The 20469-nt window shown below is 49.9% G+C and overlaps 1 protein-coding gene across 2 annotated transcripts in view; it reads left to right on the forward strand.

Annotated features, from left to right (window-relative positions):
• The first annotated feature begins 393 nt into the window (after positions 1-393).
• HKDC1 (hexokinase domain containing 1) overlaps positions 394-20469 on the forward strand; it is a 47120-nt gene continuing 27044 nt past the window's right edge. Inside the window, exons 1-8 of one of the 2 annotated variants that reach the window (XM_024561251.4) lie at positions 394-619; positions 5216-5378; positions 9472-9620; positions 9723-9842; positions 13464-13559; positions 14587-14686; positions 17033-17216; positions 19827-19982. In XM_024561251.4, the coding sequence (XP_024417019.2) occupies positions 557-619; positions 5216-5378; positions 9472-9620; positions 9723-9842; positions 13464-13559; positions 14587-14686; positions 17033-17216; positions 19827-19982 (1031 nt within the window). In that variant the 5' untranslated portion in view covers positions 394-556. Of the gene's footprint in view, positions 620-5215; positions 5379-9471; positions 9621-9722; positions 9843-13463; positions 13560-14583; positions 14687-17032; positions 17217-19826; positions 19983-20469 lie in introns of both variants that reach the window. The other variant, XM_045196152.3, reaches the window with a different exon arrangement.

The raw sequence follows: 20469 nt of genomic DNA on the forward strand, positions 1-20469 counted from the left end.
CCCACATGCTTGAACTCTCCCTGACGCAGGGCAACGTTTAGTCTTCACTAAGGCAGTGCTGCAGAGGAGCAGGGGTCATTAGCTATACAGCTGGGTTACTGCTGGGTTGAGAGAACAGGGCGCAAGAGGAAAGCCCGAGAGTGGACATTCGCGGGGCAGCCTAGCTGGTTGAAAGTAAGTATTGTTCAACACCCAACTTCTCCGATTATCCTCGGCTGAGTGGGCTGCCTGGAGCACTGGCTTGAGAGTGTTGCTTAGCAACACGATTTTGAGAACCAGTCTCAGAGAGTCCAGCACTGGATCCCCTCCCTCCCCTTCACCAGCGCTCAGCTGCCACCCTAAGCCTCCTGTTAGACAATGGAGTGTGCTGGAGGGAGGGACCAGTGAGGGGGCGAAGTTTAATCATTGAACTGAGCAGCCTGGAAGTATTTAACCTGTGGCACCGAGTTCCCCAGAGGCCTCCAGCCTGCATTGGAAGTGGGCAGTACTCTGGAGACGGGAATACACACTGCACAATTATCTTTGACTGTCTGAGGAGAAACCAAACTTGGGAAAAATGTTTGCGGTGCACTTGATGGCATTTTACTTCGCCAAGCTGAAGGAGGATCAGATCAAGAAGGTAAGGAAGGACTCAGGAAGCTGAGCAATGTCTGGTTCATTTTTCATTGACAAACGCCCACACCACAAGGACTTAAGAGAGCTTATTACAAAACATACAGGTGCCCTGGCCAAGTAGTTCAGTTGGTTAGAATGTTGCCCCACTATGCCAGGGTTGCGGGTTCGATCTCTGGTCAGGGCACACACAGGAAGCAATCAAATGCATAAATAAGTGGAACAATAAATTAATGTTTCCCTCTCTTTCTGCCCCCCTCCTCTCTCCCCCTTTCTCTCTCTAAAAATCAATAAATAAAAATCTTAAAAAACCATACAGGGCTGCACAGGACCAGTAAAAAGCTCAGAGCGGGAAGAGGAAGCAAATCTCCCAGGTCGGATGCTACATTCTGTCCTGAGCCTTGAGTTTCACTCGGAACTTCTGGGAAGTTCCGACAGCAGATGGGAAAGGGATGAGGAGAAAGTCTTTGGAAACCGGGGAGACTGTTAGATGTAGGGAATGTTTGAGGGGAAAGGGTAAAAGGAGAGGAGAGTCATCTTAAAAGATGCTGAGAACTTGTAATTTCCATGATTCTTCATGCGCTTAAAAATGTAAATATGGAACCGAGCAGGACGTGAGTTTTAATGTGCGGTACTCCAAACACTTCTCTGTATGTGCTGTTGCTGGTAAAGGTGGACGCTATTTTGCCACTCCGTCCAGGAAAGCGGCCTGCCAGATTCACTCCAGGGGGGCTGGTTCAAAGTTGCCAAGGCTCCACCTGGGGCCGTCGGCATTCTCCTGGCCAGCTGGAACCAACTCAGCCTGCCCCTGGAGCCCCTCTAGCCACGCAGCTCCAGGCAGTCCTCCCAGCCGGTGCACTTGGCCAAGGTCACCCAGGTGTTTAAGGTGGTGCTGGGGCAGTAAACCGGAGTTGCTGCCTCCTGCTCCTGTGTCTCGGTGCCTCTGGGCCTCTCAGAGAGAGGAAGCGTGGTCTGGCAGCTCTCGTGTTTGGTGGGATAAACTCTCACCAAATCTTGTTCATCAGAGAGTTGGAGGTTATAGCAAATCTTAAAGTATTATAAATCCATCAGATGTAACCTGTCTTAATTTTCATTTGCTGATGAGATTCACGAAGTCCTTTACTGGCTTCTTCAGGAGCTGGGAACGTGCTCTGAGACACTGCTTCAGGCTCGCTTTCTGGTGTTAGCTGCCCAGTAAGGGTGAGACTGCACCTGGGGCAGTCTTTGGAGCCTCTGACACCTGTGCTTCTGCAGCCAGTTTCCTTCCCTTGGACCTCTGTGCTGGCTCATCTTTTGTTACATCCTAGAACCAGGCAGACACGTTTGTCCACCAGCCCAGGTGCAGGCTCTGGAGGCCCTTTGACTGGAAGTGCAGCCGTCATGGATCTGTGCCAGGTTCTTCTGGTGGCAGGGCCAGCCTTTGTCAAGGTCTGCCGTTGACCATTCCTTTTCCCGGGGCAGGCAAGAAAGCTTGTGAAAGTGAGCGGTGTAGGGATAGTCAGGAACGCTTTGCAGCCACCTTAAGCAAGGGACTCCACGGTACCTGCAGTGTTCTGGGAGGCTGATTTATGGGCTGCTGGGGTGAGTCACAGGATCTGAGAACTCACCTGTTCACTCAAGGTGGTGAAAACACACCTGGTAAGAAGGCGCAGGTGCTTTCTTCCTTCTGGGCCAGTCCCTCCATTCCGTGTTTCCTGCCTCTAGAATTGCCAAGATCCTGAGCCTGTTTGCCTGCTAGGGTTACTATTCAGGTCCTCGAACAACTTTTTAAAATTTCCCTATACCAATATTAAAACAAAAACAAAGTAAAACATAAAGGAGGGAAGGAAAGAAAGGAAAGAAGAGAGGGAGGGAAGAAAGAACCTACTTCCCTTCCAGTTCAATATATTGACAGCATTTGACCTATGGATAACATCGGGCTGGAACTGGTCGCTGACCTGTGGATTGTTCACTCCTAAGAGAGGGACTAGTGAGGTTTCCACAGTGTCCTTTTTACAGTTTAGAAAGTCAACATTGCGAGAGGTGGAGATGTTACCTTCAGTCCCACCCCCTCCCAGCCCAGAAAGATTGCAGTGCGGAAGCCCTTGCCATCTTCTCTCACGGTGTGTGTGTGTATGGTTACGTGGGACATACGGTTCCGAACCCGTGTCCTCCACTTACTGTTACTTTGTAACCACTTAGGTACATTTCTCCCTTTCTTTATAATTACTGTAACATCTTCCTAATATTCCAGCAAGCTGGGTAATGCCATAACTTAACTTTTCCCTTTTGTTGCACTGTCTACTTCCAAAAATATTTTTTCTTAACAGTTAAAAATTGCTATCCTAAATATTGCTATATATTTAATGTTGGCCACCTTTGGGCTTATTGCCTAAGGACGGCTTCCCAGAAGTGAAGCCACTAGGTCAAAGAGTTGAGCCTTTTTATGACTTGACTCACGATACGGGACCTTTGGATTGAGTGAGCGCCGAAGTCCCTTGCAGCTCCCACACCTGCCATTCTGGAAGCTCTGCACTTACATTTCAAAGTTTGCTCTTCCTACATTAAACGTGCTGCTTGCTGGCTCTTTTGTTTATAAGACATCCCAGGTGTGGTTTGTGGTTGCTCTGAAAGTGGGCTTGGTTTCTGCAACTCAAGCAGCCTCCTCGGTGCCTACGATGTGTGCCTGGTTACACAGGCCCAAGAGTCACCTATCCAGGTTTAAACTATAGCGTTTCCCCCAGTCTGTGTTCTGTCCTTTCCTTCTAGCTACCGTCCCAGGTGCTGTGGGAGGTACAAAGAATAAATAAGAAACTGTTCCTAAGTTGACATTCTTTCTGTCCTAACTCGAATTAATGAAATAGCGGGAGCAGTAACCCAAAGTCCTGAATGACTGTTTAACTGCAGCTCGCACTTGTCTCGAACGGGCTCAGAACCATTGTGCACAGAAGGGGCGACGTTATGCGGATGCCCAGGGAAGTTCTCTGGGGCTGAGTGAAAATGAGCGACAGGTGTAGGGCACTGTGTGAGGGGCCTTGGGTGATGACGGGAGCAATCTTCGTTCTTGTGTGGCACGTCTCACCCTTCCCAAGCCCCAATTACTTGGGTCACGTTCCTTTCATTGGTTTTCTCCGTGTGCGTGGCAGTGCCAACCAATTAGTCATAAACAGACTCAGGATGACAGGGAGTCCTTAATGAAGCATGACCTGGTTCTGGCCTATCTTCTCAGACACGCTGAAAGCCCAATTGTCCTTTCTCATTAATGGCTCTCTGATGGTTTTCTGGCCTCTCTTTGGCCCCCGAGTTCCCGCAGCCGTGGGCTCTTTCACGGGCTTGCGTCTCCGTATTGGCTCCGACTGAGCCAGGATGCCTGCTCTGGGCCTGGCCGATGGTTGGGCACCTGTCCTGTAATGAAGGTCATGTGGCCCCTGCACTTTTGGTTTAATTTGTCTGTTGGGCTAATGGGTCCTGCGTGGAATTGTGAAGCAAAACCAGGCCACATGGCGAGGACTCTGGAGACTGCATTGTAGTCCCAGCGCTGCCACTTACCGATAGCTCTCCGAGTGCTGCTCAATGGCCTGAACCTTGGAGTCATTATCTCTCAATTAGGGGCAATCATGTTGCCTTGCCTGGCTGCCTCAAAGGGACGTCACGGATTTTAGGTGGGGGGACATGCGTGAGAACACTTGCAGCCTGCAATGCATGTTCTTAGCCTTCGATGAACGTGGGAGACAGTTCATCCAGAAACGTGCTGGGGTCAAGTCTTGCTTCTTGGATGGATAGACAGGCCACTCAGTACACAAAGCAGGGCTGGGAATACAGGGCACCTATACCACTGTCCCTTTTCCTGCCCCAGGCAATAATCCATCCCAGTGAGACCTGGGAATGCAGGCTGCCTCCACTGAATGATTGGCGTGGGGGAGGAAGCTGTTCTTCCATTCTTGATGTGACACTATGACCTTCAAGTGGACTGAGGAGAGCCATAGTGATTTTTATACCTTCCCTATGTCAAGGGGACCTGTGACCCAGTTTCCTGGTTACTTGAGTGGCATCCAGTCATTTCCAATAGTAATGGGGGCTGGCTTTAGGAGTTGAACTTCATTCTAGTTAGAATAACCTCAGTTAAAAACAAAATGGAAATGTAAAAGATTAGAGTTTAGAGATTGTGGTTGGGAGCTGATTTTGACTCTGAGCTTCCTAGCAGCCCGTAAACAAAGGGAAACATGTTTGGAGGTATAATGTCAGTGGATGAAAAAAGTGTCTGTGTTTGGGAATGCAAGGTTCTAGCTGTAGCTAGTCTTTTCCAATGGAGAGGCGATGGGGCGATGGTGAGGGCTCTGAACTGGGATTTAGAAACCCTGGCTCGCTCTTAGTTTTTGCTTCTCCACTGTCCCATCAGAAAAATGGGGGAATCATTTCTTCCTCAAATCTTGCCCTTTGGAGGAATAAATCCCACCTCTTTCGTTCCACTCTGTTCTCCCAGCTCCCCACCTTGTCCCCAGCTTGATGACGGGTCAGGCAAGGAACCTTCAGGAACCCGTGTCACACAACGGGCCCCATGCAGCTTCATCACAGGAGCGGGAAGGGACAGCAGGCAACCCCGGTCCCCCTGGTGTCTTTCTAGGTGGACAGGTTCCTGTACCACATGCGGCTCTCCGATGAGACCCTTTTGGACGTCATGACTCGGTTCCAGACTGAAATGCAGAGGGGCCTGGGAAAGGACAGCAACCCCACGGCCTCAGTGAAGATGTTGCCCACCTTCGTCAGGGCCATTCCAGACGGCTCCGGTGAGTGGGGCTGGAGGCTGCCCAGGGCTTTCCCCAGTGTCAGGGTCCCAGGGCTCCATCCAGGCTCCAGCAGCGGCTTTGGGGCTCTTGAAGGAGTAGGGATTGAAGACTGAGGGGCTCTCAGGGGCCTTTGATTAGATTGGCTAGGTTCTGGGCCCCTTTGGGACGAGGCCTGGGTCAAAGCAGTTTGGCTTTGCCGTTAGAGGCCCCTGGGAACTGGGGTGAGAAAGACCTGTTCCCTGCTGGTGGGTGGGTGTGTAGGGTGGGCAGTGCGCCACCCTGGAGGAACATGAGCTTGGGAGAGAGACAGTCCTGCTTTGAAGTCTTGCCCAGCTCCTGATACTGCTCTGAGGGTGCTGAGGGCACTGTGGTCCTTGACGGGTCATCCAGCAGTTGGGAGGAAGCACCTGAGTCATGGGGTGTGTGTGTGGGGAGGCACTGGGGCAAAGTCCTGGTTTCCTGTGCGGTGGCGGCTCTTCCTGCAGAGGTGTGTCCGCGGAAGCATCAGAAAGTGGCCTTTGATGTTGGGAGGCTGCTGGGCTGATGTGCCTTCCTGGCCCCTGGCTGCTTCAGGGAAGGTTTGGAAGCGAAACTGGCCCAGTTTGAGAAACTGCGCCTCCTCAGGCCAGGAGACACCTCCTGCTTTCTTCACTGTCTCCTCAGCCTCTCATCACACAATAAATCTTTAACTCTTACTAGGGGTCCTGTTGCAGTGGGGTCCGAGCTCAGAGGCCTTGGCAAGTCCCAGGACCCTTGCACTCCTGTCCTCATCTGTACAAGGGCTGTGGTCAGTTTGTGCTACCAACATGCAGGGCCATTGTAGCCAGATAAGGTTCTGTGGCAGGATTGTTTTAAAATCTCCAAAATGTCCCAAGTCCTCAGTAACTCTTGTGAGCTGGTGGTGTAATTTCGTGATTACTAACCACACTGTAGATTCTGCTTGTTCCATCCGAGCCCGCCTGACAGGACGGAACTGTCCGATCCTCAGTTCCCGCCCCGTGTTTCATCCAGGGAGCTGCACTGGCTCTTCTTACAAAGTGCCTTCGAAGTGTTGTTACCAGCGGAGCCTTCTCCTTTGCCAGTCCTGACGGAAGTGCCTGTCACCTGATTGGGAAGGCAATTGGGATTCTGGAGGCCCTGCCCCAGCTACCTCTCTTCGTGGCCTCTTCCTCCAGGCTGAGCCCTCAGCCTCCTGGGGGGTGATCGTTGAGGGGTGAGCCCTGGGGTCTGCACTAGGATGGAGCCCCTGACTTGTGTGAGCTAAGACTCACCTGGGAGGATTCCTAAACATGCGGTTTCCCAGGCTGGTCCCCTGGAGATTCAGGATCTCCACGGTCTACACGCAGTCACTGTGCACCTTCGGGAGAGGCTGCGCTGGGGACTGGGTGGGGAGGGGCAGAGGCCCAAGCCCTGACAGTGGTGTAGGGGCAGGGAACCCCGGCTGTCATGTAGTCTGGAAGGTCACAGGAGCATCACCCGCAGTAGGTGATTGTCAAGAAAATCTCACCATCTTGGGAGGTCATTTAAAAAAGTCATTATTCTTTAATTTATTTTTTAGCGTAACATATACTTTCAGGTGTACAACACAGTTATTCAATATTTGTATATATTGTGATATGACCACCTCAGCAAGTCCAGTTCCTGTCCATCACCACACAGTGACACATGTTATTTTTCTTGTGATGAGGACTTTTAAGATCTGCACTCTTAGCAACTTTCAAATGTGCCATACAGTACTATTAACTATAGTCCCCATTCTATACATTACCTCCTTATGATGGGAGGTCCTAATAATTTTAATAATGACTGAAAAGACCCTGATGGCCCCCCTTCTTCTGGGCAGGTCCTCCCCCCACACGCCCCACCAAAGTCCATGACTCTTTTCTCTGGGGTCAGAGTCACAGAAGAGATTACACCACGTGGTTCCCATGATGTAGCATCTTGAGTCGCAAGTGGAGCGAGGTGATTGCATGGTGATAGTGGTGCTGGTGGCCGGAGAATGAATGAATCCATGCCAGCTCTGTACTAGCTCTCACGTGCTGTTTCCCATCTGGACACAGCGCGAGAACCTCCTCTTTTATTCAGACCCTTTGGTCTATCCTGGTTGGTGCCAGAGGTGTTTTCCCCAAATCTCAGCCAGATCTTGGCACTCTCTTACTTAAAATCTTTCTGTGGCTCCCCCTCACCTTCTGGGTAAAGCCCAAGCTCCTTGGGAATGGGGTGGCTTTTCTAAATCCTGCCAGCCTCATTTCTGTCACACCTCCCTCCTTCCTCAAAAGCCCAGCCATGCCCCCCTCAGCCCAACGTGAGCTCATTTCTTCACGCAGTTTCCTCTCCCTGGGACCTTGGCTCCCGTCTGGCTGCCCTCCCATCCTTCAGCACTCGGCTCTGTATCGCCCCCTCTGGGCTGTCCACTCCTGCCCTGATTTAGATGCCGCTCCCTGTTGCCCCAAGATCAGAGCACTTGCCCTACTGTATGAAACCGACTGACCGCCTTAGCCGTGTTTCTGATGATGGAGCGCGCAGTCCTTCGTCTTTGCGCCTGGCCTGCTACGTGGCACAGAGTTGTGCTCAGTAAATTCGTACGCGGACTGTGTGATCTACCCTACTTCCTATGGGATGAGATAAGGTCTGTGAAAGCAGCTCTCACTTGGTGTACATGATGAGTGCTAATCAGATTGCTCTGGTTCTTGGATTCCCTTCTGAATAATAAATGGCTCCATCAGGCATCTTTGGGGGATGATCTGGGGAGGTGAGAGTCTCGTTTTCCAGATGTCTCCACAGAAACAAAAGGCCCAGCTGGCTGGGTCCGTAAATGAGGGCTCTAAACCTTTGCTACTCTAGCAGTGGTCCACTGACCAGCAGCCAGCGGCACCTGGGGCTTGTTTTTTTTAAGATTTTATTTATTTATTTTACAGAGGGGAAGGGAGGGAGAACGAGAGGGAGAGAAACATCAGTGTGTGGTTGCCTCTCACATGCCCCCTACTGGGGACCTGGCCCGCAACCCAGGCATGTGCCCTGACTGGGAATTGAACCTGCAACCATTTGGTTCGCAGGCTGGCACTCAATGCACTGAGCCACACCAGCCAGGGCTCCCTCTGTGTTTTATTTCACAAGATGGGAATCTGAATGGCCAGCAGGCCCCTTAGATCCATGCATGAGTGTCTGGGGTCACATGGTACAAAACAAGACCACTTGGGTGCCAGGACTTGTGGGCATGGTGTTTCACTTCTCTGTGCCTTGGGCACATATGATGACCCATGCTTGGTACATGTAGCCACTTTTTAGGCACAGACGGTTCTTTAGGAAGGCTTGCTGGTTCAAGGGTTTGCCCACCTAAGTTCTCATCCCGCATCCATGGCTGATGCTGAAGGCTGTGGCAGGGGTCCTGGGAAGGAATGCTATCTGGGTCCTGAGCTGAAGTCATCAGGGTGGGCCGCCTTGCCTCAACACGTGTATCATTTCCCCTCTTATCAGTAGCATCTGTCTTGTGCTTGGCTGGGTGGTGGTACATTTTCTCATTTTGAAGTGACTCTGGCCCTAAATATTGAGCATACTAGACCCCTTAAGGGTCATCATTTGGTCCCTGCCCCCAGCCCCCGTCTCCCTTCTGTCCTGGAGCCTTTTCCCTCTGCCCATGAGACAGAGGCTGGTGTGGGGCTGGTTTCTCCTCCCTGCACTGCCCCCTCCCTTCCCTCCATGCCGTATCTGCATCCCCCATGCTTGGAGTAGCAGCTCTCCTTCCCAGTAGTGGTCTGCTAATGCTAGAATAAGCCCCACCCTCAAGGCCCATCTCTTATATCATAGTTTGCGTTTGCCTTCCCCATAGAAATACAGTTATTCCCTACAGCCTGGCTCAGTGGGCAGGGCCGTGAGAGACTTGGCTCACACCCCAGTTCCGCCCCTTACCCAGAGGGCTCAGATCAATGGCTGTGCTTCTGGAGTCTCAGGAAGTGTGCAAAAGGATGCCTCGCTCTGTGGGGTGGTTGTGAGACTTAATGACATTTCTTACATGTCCAACTTCTAATGTAGATCTTGCCATATAGCAGACCCTCAATAAACGATAACTTCATTTCATTTGTTTTTTAAATAGAAAATGGGGAGTTTCTTTCCCTGGATCTTGGAGGATCTAAGTTTCGCATCTCAAAGGTGCAAGTCTCTGAAAAGGGGAAACAAAATGTCCAGATGGAGAGTCAGTTCTACCCAACACCCAAGGAAATTATCCAAGGGAACGGCTCAGAGGTACCAGGGCAGGGGCTCTGTGGCGTGGAGGGAAGGCCTCGGCCTCGCGTGTATGAGTGGCCATGCTTCAGTCCAGCGTCTTGTGCTTTCTCCTCTCCGCAGCTGTTCGAATACGTAGCTGGCTGTCTGGCAGATTTCATGAAGACCAAAGGGCTGAACCATAAGAAATTGCCCCTCGGCCTAACCTTTTCTTTTCCCTGCAGACAGACTAAACTGGAAGAGGTAAGGCTGGGGCTGGGGAGGGAGGAAGCGGTGCAGGATTCGGAGTTCAGGGCTGGAGAATGCGTGGGAGTCAGGCCGGGAACAGGAGGGGTCGGCAGGACTTTCCTTGTTGTTTTTTTTTTTTCTTTTTCTTTTTCTTCTTGTAAATGATGATGTGGAAATGGGAGGCAGAGAGCTGGTTAACATGGCTGCCTGGATTTCATGCTCCACGTGGGCATGGCACAGGGGAATGGCGTGGTTCTCACCCCTTCGCTCGGTGGGTCTCAGACCTGGGTAGCATTGGAATCTCCTGGAGGGCTTGTTGGACGTGGATAGCTGGGCCCTGCTGGGGTCTCTTGATCCGTGGGGCCTCAGGTTTGCATTTCTAGCAGGGTCCCATGTGAGCAGGGTGCTGCTGGTGTGGGGACGACAGACAGCTGACTAGAACCGGGGCGGGAAGGCTCGGGGATCTCGCCTCGCGGAACCTCACCTCTACACGAGCCCTTAGGGGGAGGATTGCAGTGGGGTCACTGGAGGGACAATGTTGTTGAGCAGATGCCACACCTGGGATGTAGTCTCAGCTGTGACACTAGCCAGCCAAGGGCTTAGGTCATTCATCTTTGTGTGTCTCAGACTTTCAATTTGTAAACAGGGAGATGTCAAACCCAATTTTATGTAAATCTGTGAAAATAAATAAGGGTCCATATAAAAGGAGAATAAGCTTTCTGAGGCCCGGGGGTTATGGTCAAGGGGCAGGTCTTCCCAGGTCACGCCTGTCTGGGGTGGGAGCCCGTGATCACGACACCCAGCTGGCAGCCACAGCATGGACCACCTTGGTAGCGTGGACCGCCTTGGGATGTGTGTGATACCGCTGACTTACGGGTCTCAGAGAGTGGGCAGGAAATGGGTTTTCACCTCCCACAGACATGGCTTTGAATCATTGTTCAGGAAGGTTGTGTTCCCTGGGAAGTTACTTCTTGAGCCCCTCGTTTTCTTATCTGTAAAACTTGCTTAATAATATTTACTTGCTGCACCACGGTAAACCTCAGGCAAAACCCCCGCGGTGCCCAACACTTTGCCTGGTGCATCAGTGGTCGCTGAGCATGAGGATGGTGTCTCCAGTTCAACAGATGTCTGGTGGGGGAGGGGGGCAGGCACTGTTCTACATGGTTCTTCCTCTCCACCCCCAGGGCCTCGAGCACAATGTCTTGTATTGCATAGGTGTCTGGTAACTATCTGACAGCTGAAAGGTGTAATCAATCATTTACTTGATTGCATTGAATGAGAATTTACCATCATCTATCCATACAGGGGATGGGCTGAAATTTACTTTTTCATTATTTTATAAAGAAAGGATTGGGGGAAAACAGTAGAGAGGAAGTTTTCAGGGAATGTTAGCTTTGCTCTGAAGTGTCTTCTCTTTCTGGCTGGAAGAGCAGAGTCCCTGCAGTCAGTAGAGGAAGGAGGAGTCAGGAGTCAGGCCCGGAGAATGGACTCACCTGGTAGTACAACACCTCTTATTCAAGCTCCGGAGATTCCACGGAGAAGGAGGAAAATTCTCAATCTCTGTGGGAGTTAGTTTGACTTTGAGAACCAAACTTGCATATTTTCTTAATAATTAGGGGTGAATGTATGGTTTGTCTGTCCATCCAGGATTTTAGCATTTATCTAAGTCAAATGCGCACAGCATCTAATAATAATAATAATGGACCTCAGATTTTAACGCAGTGTCTTGCACTGTGCTGATATTTCTATATTTGAGAAAGATTGTAGCTCAGAGAGGTTAAAAGACTTGCCCAAGGCCACACAGCCAAAGTGACTCAACCCACGCTTGCAAACTCCCTGTTGAATCACCTTTTCAGAAAGACACCGCTCTGGAACTTTGTTTCCATGCCGGCAGGTGCCTGAAGGCATTTGGGCCCATTTTGTGTCTTATTCCAATAAGGATTTTAAAGGAACATTTGAACTAGGGAAGAGCGCTTGATTATATTGAGGAAGTGAGAAATGCTTTTATTCATCAAAGTCTAGTTGAATTACTTGTAATATATAAAATTTCCTCCCAAACTGCCTCTCAGTGAAGTCAAAAGTGAGAAAGAAAAGCTTTAGACCCAGGAGATGAATTAAGGACAAGAGCTGAGTGTGGGCTCAGCTGTTCGGCCGTGGCTGAGCATCAGGGGTAGGTTTCGTGACCCTAACATGCGGGCTCTGGGAGAGGGTGGTCTGCTCAGCCGCTCTGGGGGAGGAGGGAGGGGGAAGCCTTCAGGAAGATATCTGGCCAAGGGTTCTTCTTTGTGAAACTAAAAAATGATCAAAGAAGGTAAGGCATGAAAATGAAAGGAGAACGTCACTTTGTTTATTTTGTCTTTGTTTTGTGTTTTTTTCATGAGAGAACAGACAAGTGTTAGCTGAAGAGAAATTTATGTGCGTGTGTTTGTGTTTCTAATAAAATGGTAATATTTATTCAAGACAGGAAAAATAAAGAGACAGGGGGAGGGAGAAAGAAACGGAAAGTTTAAGGAAGAAAGTAGAAATCACCTGTAATCCCCATTTTCAGAGATACCCACTACTAGAATTGGGTTTTCATGTCTATGTTAGATGATGTTGTGCCGAATATATAGTTTTTAAAAATATAGTTGTATGTACTGCTTTTTTCATCACAGTACATCACAAGCATTTGTTCCTCACTCCTCCAAATATCCTTCCCCAAAGAGGTCCCACGTTGTCCCTAGCACCTTTTTGGTGGGGACGCCACCCCACCGTGTCTCAGATGAAGCAGGGATGTTACCATAGCCTGTGAAGGCAGAAGTCAGGGAGAGTGGCCGCTAGGCGGTGCTATGGTGCAGGGGGAAAGCCTGGTTGCAAGCTGGGAGTTGGAGGCCTGCGGTTCCGGTGGAGCTCTGCCCTTCACTCCCTGTGAGACCTAGACTGCTTTCCTTCTTCTCTGAATCCCAGCGTCATTACCCTTAAACAGACGGGGTTGGGAAGATGTGGTCAGGGTGTCTGGGAGTTTGGGCTCAACTACTCTTGACCGTGTGGCCTTCCGGAACCCTAAATCTCCAAGACCTCGTTTGGTCTGAAAAATTCTGATTATTTGCTAGTTTTGACATGAAACTTTTGGGAAACACCAATTTTAAGCAAACACCTGATAACGCAAATTGAGAACCATTTCTGTAGTTAAATTAAGTTCCTGAGGGAGCCCTACAAGGTAACACCATGTTAGTTCTGTTTTGTGGACCTGGCAAACCATACATTCTGCACACAGACATGTATCTACCACACACCAGGTATTTCCTTCAGACCATTCCTGTGGCGGCGGCAGGGACGTGACGTTTCCATTTCTCAGATGAGTAAATGGAGCGTTAGGTTAAATGGCTTGTCCGACGTCTTGTGAATCCAAGTGTTCTGACTCTTTAGCAATTATTCTTTCTGCCACTATGTGTAATGTTTCAAACTGCCCAGAGGGGAATAATAAAGATGCTTAAATTATTGGAAAAGGCCCCTGAAGAGATATGGGAAGAATTGGGGTGATTCAGCTTCAAGAAGAGAAGACAGGGGGTTGTACTTTAAACATAAAATTCCTGCAGCACATTTTCAGAACTGAGTGCCCTCTTCATCTGGGCTGCCTCTGAATTCTTCCCCCAGGGTGTCCTGCTTTCCTGGACCAAGAAGTTCAAGGCCCGGGGAGTTCAGGGCACAGATGTAGTGAGCTGTCTAACCAAAGCCCTGAAAAGTCACCAGGTGAGGAGTTTGCGACAGGCTGGGGGGGTCAGCCAGTCTCCGCCCCTTTTTATTGGGGGCGGGGTCTCACCGGTGCCTGCCCTGGAAGGACAGGAAAAGGAGCTGATCTCAGGGAAGGTCTGTAGTACAGATGTGGCGCTTTAGGTAAACCTACTGGGGAGCCTTGGTATGTGGAGCTTGTTCCAGTTACTGCTGAAAGGTGGGCCGCACTCCCCTGGGGCCTCCCCAGCTGCCACAGCCCAGGGGTGGGGGGGGCGTGTCTTGGTCAGACCCCCACCTCTCCTCTCTGAGGCTTAAAAGATCACTTTCTTTCCAGTCTGGTTCTCTATTCCACTTCCACCCTCTATTTGTTGAATATATGTATTTGTTTAATACATTTTATAATAATCCAAAAGCAAGAATGCTCCTTGCTAGTTGGAGAGCACACAAATAAACCCAGACTAGCTGCTGCCCGGACAGCAAGAGGACTTTCGACGTATGCCCTCCCGGTTTGTTTCCTCGTTGGTAGCCTGTGTCTTTCTCTTACTGTTTTCACTTTGCTTTAAAATACTCCCCCAAGCCTTGGGGAGCAGTAGTGCAATAACCCAGGCTGACTTGGCAGAAGGGAAGCCCAGGCGGGAAGCCCATGGTGCTGCCCTTGGAGAGGACTTGGCTGAAGCTGGCTAAGGTGTCCCCACAGTGAGGACTTCAGTGTCTTCTCCTGGAGGCACCTTTGCTTCCAGGATAAACGTGCTTTCCTCCGGGTCCTTCAGACTAGGGCCGGGCTGCCCCTCCCATTTCCATGTCACAGAGGCCTTCAGCCACAGAGCAGGAGGAGCATGGGTCCCCTCTCCAGCCACTCTTTCCCTTGCCTAGACCCCTGAACCGTGACAAAGGCCTGGCTTCTGTCAGGCGGGCCCAACAGGCAGGATCTAGTGATTTTCTCAACCAGCCGCCTTCACTGCTTTTGGGTTCTCTGTGGGGAAGGCTGAAGCGATAACACCCCCTTCCCGCCCACTGATGCCTTCTGGGGCTCGTGTGCCAGCAGGACCTCGATGTGGATATCCTGGCCTTGGTCAACGACACCGTGGGAACCATGATGACGTGTGCCTATGACGATCCCTTCTGTGAAGTTGGTGTCATCATTGGTATTCAGTCTGACTTGCTTTTTGGAGATGGGGGAATGGGGCTGGTTTAGGGTTTAGTTTCAGCAAACTCGAAGTACGTTTTGTGGGAAGGGTATGGGGGCTTCCTACTTAGAAGAGCATGAAAACTTAGTGCACACATCCATCCATCCATTCAGCAAGTATTTCCTAGGTGCCTATTGAGTGTCAGGCCCTGTCTCTGCTTTGGGTTCTCAGTGGTGAGTTAACACTCAAAGGCCCCTGGGCTCGTGGGGCTTTCAGTGGGGAGGTGGGTGGAAGGCAAACAGGGCCTAAATAAATGAGACAGTTTCAGGTGGTGCCGACTGTGATAAAGAAAAGAAAGCAGGGTGAGGTGACGGAGAGTGAGTACAATGGGTGGTCAGGGCAGGACCCTCGGAGGGTCCATTTGAGCAGGGACCTCAGCAGCGAGGAGGAGGGAGCAGAGCGGAGGTCAAGAGGCCAGTCCTTGGCAAAGGAAAGAGAAAGCCTGTGGCCTCTGCAGTGAGAACGAGTCCGGTGCTCGAGGAACTCTGACAGGCTGAGTGGGGCCTGAGTCAGAGCGAGCAAGGGCTCAGAGTAGCCTGGTGTTCAGGCTGGGGAGAGTGGACGGGACTGGACAGGTTGCACAGGTCACAGACGCAGTCACCATAGGGTCTTTGGCTTCTACTGCAAGGGAGACAGGAAGGCACGGGAGGACACTGGGTAGGGATGGACAAATGGGGCGTGCATTTTTAAAAGCTCATTTTGGCTGCTGTGTGAATTGACCATTTGGGCCAATAGTGGAAGCAAGGTGACCAGCCAAGAGGTGACTGCACTGTGTAGGTGAGACGTGGTGGCAGCCTGCACCAGGGAGGTGGCAGTGCAGTGGAGGTATCTGGTGGGTGGTCCCTGACCTGGGAAGGGAGGGGCCCGGCTGGAGGGTGAGAAGGCAGCATGGGGGGACAATTAAAGCCTAATGGATCGGATTTAAAGGCTGTTCTTGTGTATCCCCTTCCACCTTCTCATTCCTTTACTGCTACTGGGAAACCTTTCCTGGATTGCTTTTTCTTGACTTCTAACCACAATCTGCTCAGCCTGACTTTCCCAAAGGGTAGGATCTTTATACTTCAGGGGCTTGATCTGCCTCCCTGTTCCTGGAGCCTCAGAATAGGACCAACACTTGCCAGGCCCGGTACGCAGCTACTGCCCACTGTGTCCGTCCTAGTGACTCTGTCAGGTAACCTGACACAGGGCCCACGGCTACGCGTGCATGCTGTGCCTAAGAAGTGTCCATGCTTTCCGGAGAAAGCTTTTCCCAAATAATGTATTACATTTGCCTCTCTGCATTTCTTATTTCTCATGTTGGCTTTAAAATCCTCAGCCCGTCCCTGTCTAGTATGGCTCAGTGGATTGAGCACCGGCCTGGGAACCAAAGAGTTGCCAGTTCAATTCCCAGTCTAGGTCACATGCCTGGGTTGTGAGCCATGTCCCCAGTAGGGGGCGTGTGAGAGGCAGCTACACTCTGATGTTTTCCTCTTTTCCTCCCTTCTCCTCTCTAAAAATAAATCAATAAATTCTTTAAAAAAATAAAATAAAATCCTCAGCCCAGAGTATCAGCAAGGGGAAGACACTTAAATTTTTTAAGCAACAGCTTTACTGAGGCATACACTTTTTCTCATCTTAGGTGTACAGTTCAATAAATTCTAGTACATTTACAGTTTTGTAACCATCACCACTATTTAATTTTAGAATATTTCCATCATCCCAGTGGGTGCCAAGCAGATGGTGCCCATTCGCAGTCACTCCCTGGGACTCAGATGTTTGAGGCACTTCCCTGGAGTGATTTTGTGTTGGAATAAGGAAATTTTGCTTTCCTATATGATAGCTAATCACTGTCAAAGGTAAGAATGTAGTTTATGCTAGGAACATTTTGTGGCAGTTCACTAATAAAGAATATCTTTACCATCAAATAGAGACGAGATGAAGTGGATTAGGGAAAGGACTTCAAAAATTACTGTGGGTTGGTAATTAAAAACAAATAAAGTTAGGTTAACTCATCCTCCTCTGTAAATGTGCTTTGTCAGCTCTCATACACATTCAGTAGGGACTTCCTCACAGTCGACTTCATTCATCACAGCAAACCACTGGCAGCCCGAGAAGTATAGACGTGACACGTCAGCTTTATTCCTGGTGAGCTCCCTGGGCTTGCCGAAGCTGCTTCTGCCCTCAGCAAGAACCAGCCCCGGTGGTGGATCAGAAGCACTTTGTGCTATATTCAGAGAACTCTCAGACAGTGAAGGGTTTTCTCCCTGCTTTTGCCCAGCTGGGAGCTCTTCTGTCTTTGCATCTTCTCTCCCATCCCTCGTTCAGGCACTGGCACCAACGCGTGCTACATGGAGGACATGAGCCACATCGACCTGGTGGAAGGTGACGAGGGAAGGATGTGCATCAACACTGAGTGGGGGGCCTTCGGGGACGACGGGGCCCTGGAAGACATCCGCACTGAGTTTGACCGTGATCTGGACCTCGGCTCTCTCAACCCAGGGAAGCAACTGTGAGTGTCCTTGCGCTCTAACCTGGACATCAGCACCAGGAAATACCTGTCACTCCGGGACACTTTATACCTGGGGGGCTTTTTAGTTGCAACTAGTTTTCCATCACAATGAGTGTATGAGGCAAGGTCTGTATTTTACTTTCATGAGCAAATGAGGAAATAAAACCAAGGAAATGGAGTGATTTTGCTTTGATTATAGCTGAATTCCAATTCAGTCCATGTTTCTGGAGCACGTGTATGTGAGGCAGGGGAGATACAGCTGTGAGCCGGATGACGAGGGTCTTGCCCTCTTGGGCATTTGATGAGTGGCCACAGAACAAACCAGTGCAGCCGAAGGCCTGATCACCCAGCTCCTGGCGAGACTCCTTCCCAGCCTCGGTCTCGTGGGCACTTTCTCCATCCTCATCCCACACTCGCCTGCAGGGGAACTACTGGGGGTCTGGCTCAGCGCTGTCTGCATGCTGAGCTCCCGAGGGCAGGCTCCACGTGCTGCTTGCCTTTCCTTGCTACACAGCGTCTCACACATTATTACAGCTCCTTAAGTGCTGAGTGGAAAACATTAAAAATTAAAAAAAATAATTTCAGACTTATGGAAAAGTTGAGAAAATCATACAAAATTCCCCTGCATTCAGATTTCCTAAATGGTAACCTTCTCTCTCTCTGTGTGTTTGTATATGCGTATATATGTATAAAATACACATATGTGCATAAAATACACATCTGTACAAAATTATTTTTCCAAACCATTTGAGACTAAGTTGCATACATAACGTCCCCTCACTCCTTAATACATCAGAGTGTGTCCCCTGAAAACGAGTACTTTCTTTTACATAACCAAAGTATAATTATCAAAATAGGGAATTAACACACAATCTAATATCTATTTTACAGACCTTATTCAAAGTTCACCAGCTGACCCACTAATGTCCTTTCTGAAAAAGAAAACAGCTGTGCTGGTCCTTGGTCCCGTCCGGGATCACACGCTGCGATTTGCTGCCATGTCTCTTAGCCTCCTTTAACCTTGAACTCTTCTCTGGTGTCTGTTTTTCACGACCCTGAAACATACAAAGCTGCTTATTTTACAAAATGCCCCTCAATTTGGGTTTGTCTGATGTTTCCTCGTGACTAGATTCAGGTGGTGAATTTTTGGCAGAATATCCCACAGGTGGTGTGTGCGTGCCCTTCGGGGCCTTGCATCTGGAGGCCCGTGTTTGTTCTGTTACCAGGGAGGCGAACTTGAATCGCCTGGCCCTTGTCGTGGGGGTCACCTGTCGGGGACATGTGACAGGTGTCCCCACCATAAGGGTGCTATTATTCCCTCTACAATGAATGAGTACCCAGTGAAGAGATGCTTTGAGATGATGTACATATCCTGTTTCTCATTAAACTTTCATCTTCTAGTTTTGGCATCCACTTGATGAATTTCTAAGTCTTTCCTCTGTTGATGAGTTGTTATTCTACTGTAAGGAAGAGGTTCCTCATCCCCTCCGTTTATCTAGTTATACTGATAATGGATTCATGGAGTTTTTTAATTTCATAGGTTATGATTTCTTCCCATGGTGTTTTTTTTAACCAGATTTTTTTAGATCTGGCCAGCGAATCCCCTTCAAGCTGGTTCCTGCATCCTTTTGACATGTCCCCATCACTTTTTTTTTCTGGCCCAGTCAGATACTCCCGGTTCATCGTGTGTTTTCCCAGCCCCAGCCCTGGGATCCACCATTTTTCCAAGAAGTCCTGGTGAATAAAAAGTTCAAGGACCTCCGAGAAAATATTTAAACACAGACATGCTTGTGTGGGAGGTGCATTTCTGCTTCAGATGTGTCTGCTCCCCAGCGTACACCCAAAGCTTCGCTGGTGGTGCAAAGCGGCCGCGGCCCGAAGCAGGGCTGCCCCGTCGTTTTTGACTTTGTCACCCCGCCCTCCCCATTTCACTTCACATAATTTCCACTACCCCAAAGCCAACCTGGATCTCTTTTGTCTTTTGCTTCTGCAGTGTTCTAAGATTTTTAATAATGAGATAGATAAAGTTGATTAGGAAACAGGTTTCCTTGATTTTTCTATCTTATTATATTTGGAGAATCAAAACATATTTAATAGTTTACCTAGGAAATAATTAGTAACTGCTTGGTGGATGCAGACCAGAGTCCAGGTGTGGGGACCTTCCACCCACCTTTTCATGAACCTCCCGGGGCTGTCCAAGGCCACCTCAGAGACACAGCGTCCTTCTCTCTTGGACAGAAGCTTGGTGTAGAAGTTGGAAGCATCTGAAATTTGGATTTGTCATGCCATGATTGGGACAGTACCCTTGTATTGCAAGGCCTCTAAAGTTGAGATTCCTAATGCCTAATATGAGAATGACACCCCCATGGCCAGGGGTGACTGAGTTATAGATTCTTGGAGTCAAGCACTTTGTGAGCAGGAAAGAACTTCAGATCTCCTCTTGTTTCGCCCTCCCCTTGTTTAGGTGAGGAGAGGGCACCCCAAGCCGGGATGGAGCCAGAGGCCTTCTGACCCTTGGCGCGGCCCTCCCACCACTCATGCTCCTGGCTTTGGGAAAGGATGCTGCATAACCAAAGGCGTTGCTGCTATGATCTGTTCACCAAATTGCAGGTTTGAGAAGATGATCAGCGGCCTGTACCTAGGCGAACTCGTCAGGCTCATCTTGCTGAAGATGGCCAAGGCAGGCCTCCTGTTTAGTGGCAAGAAATCCTCCAGCCTGCACACCAAGGGTGCGATTGAGACCTGGCACGTGGCTGCCATGGAGAAGTAAGCTGCTGGCCAGGCCCCTCCCACCTTGACTCCACAGGGGGTTAGTTCCGGGTGGGCAGCCGTTGTGGGACCAGAGAAGGGGCCAGATCTTCCTTCTTCACCAGGCTGGTTTTCGACCTGGTCACAGCTTGAGGTGGGTTGGCAATGCCTGCCATGTCTCAGATGTGGCTTCTCGCTGCTGGTCTCATCGGCCTGGGATTCTGCTGATGGAGGTCTGCACCCTCTTCATGTTTTGTTGCCTTCTGCCTCCCTAAAATGGTGACTTATAAAATTTTTAGGGTCACAGACCCTTTGAGAATCTGACTCAAGGTCTGGACCCAAATGTACACAATTTTGCTTATAGTATCAGGGCGTCTTCGGACCCATGAAAGCCCACGCATGGAACTCAAGTTAAGAACGCCTACTATAGCAAGAGCCTTCTCTACCCGGTCCTCTTGGGGACTGGCTTTGGCTTTGCTGATCTGAGGCCTCATACACGGGTCCC

This window comes from Desmodus rotundus, chromosome 4 (assembly GCF_022682495.2).
Source record: "Desmodus rotundus isolate HL8 chromosome 4, HLdesRot8A.1, whole genome shotgun sequence".
Taxonomy (NCBI): Eukaryota; Metazoa; Chordata; class Mammalia; order Chiroptera; family Phyllostomidae; genus Desmodus; species Desmodus rotundus.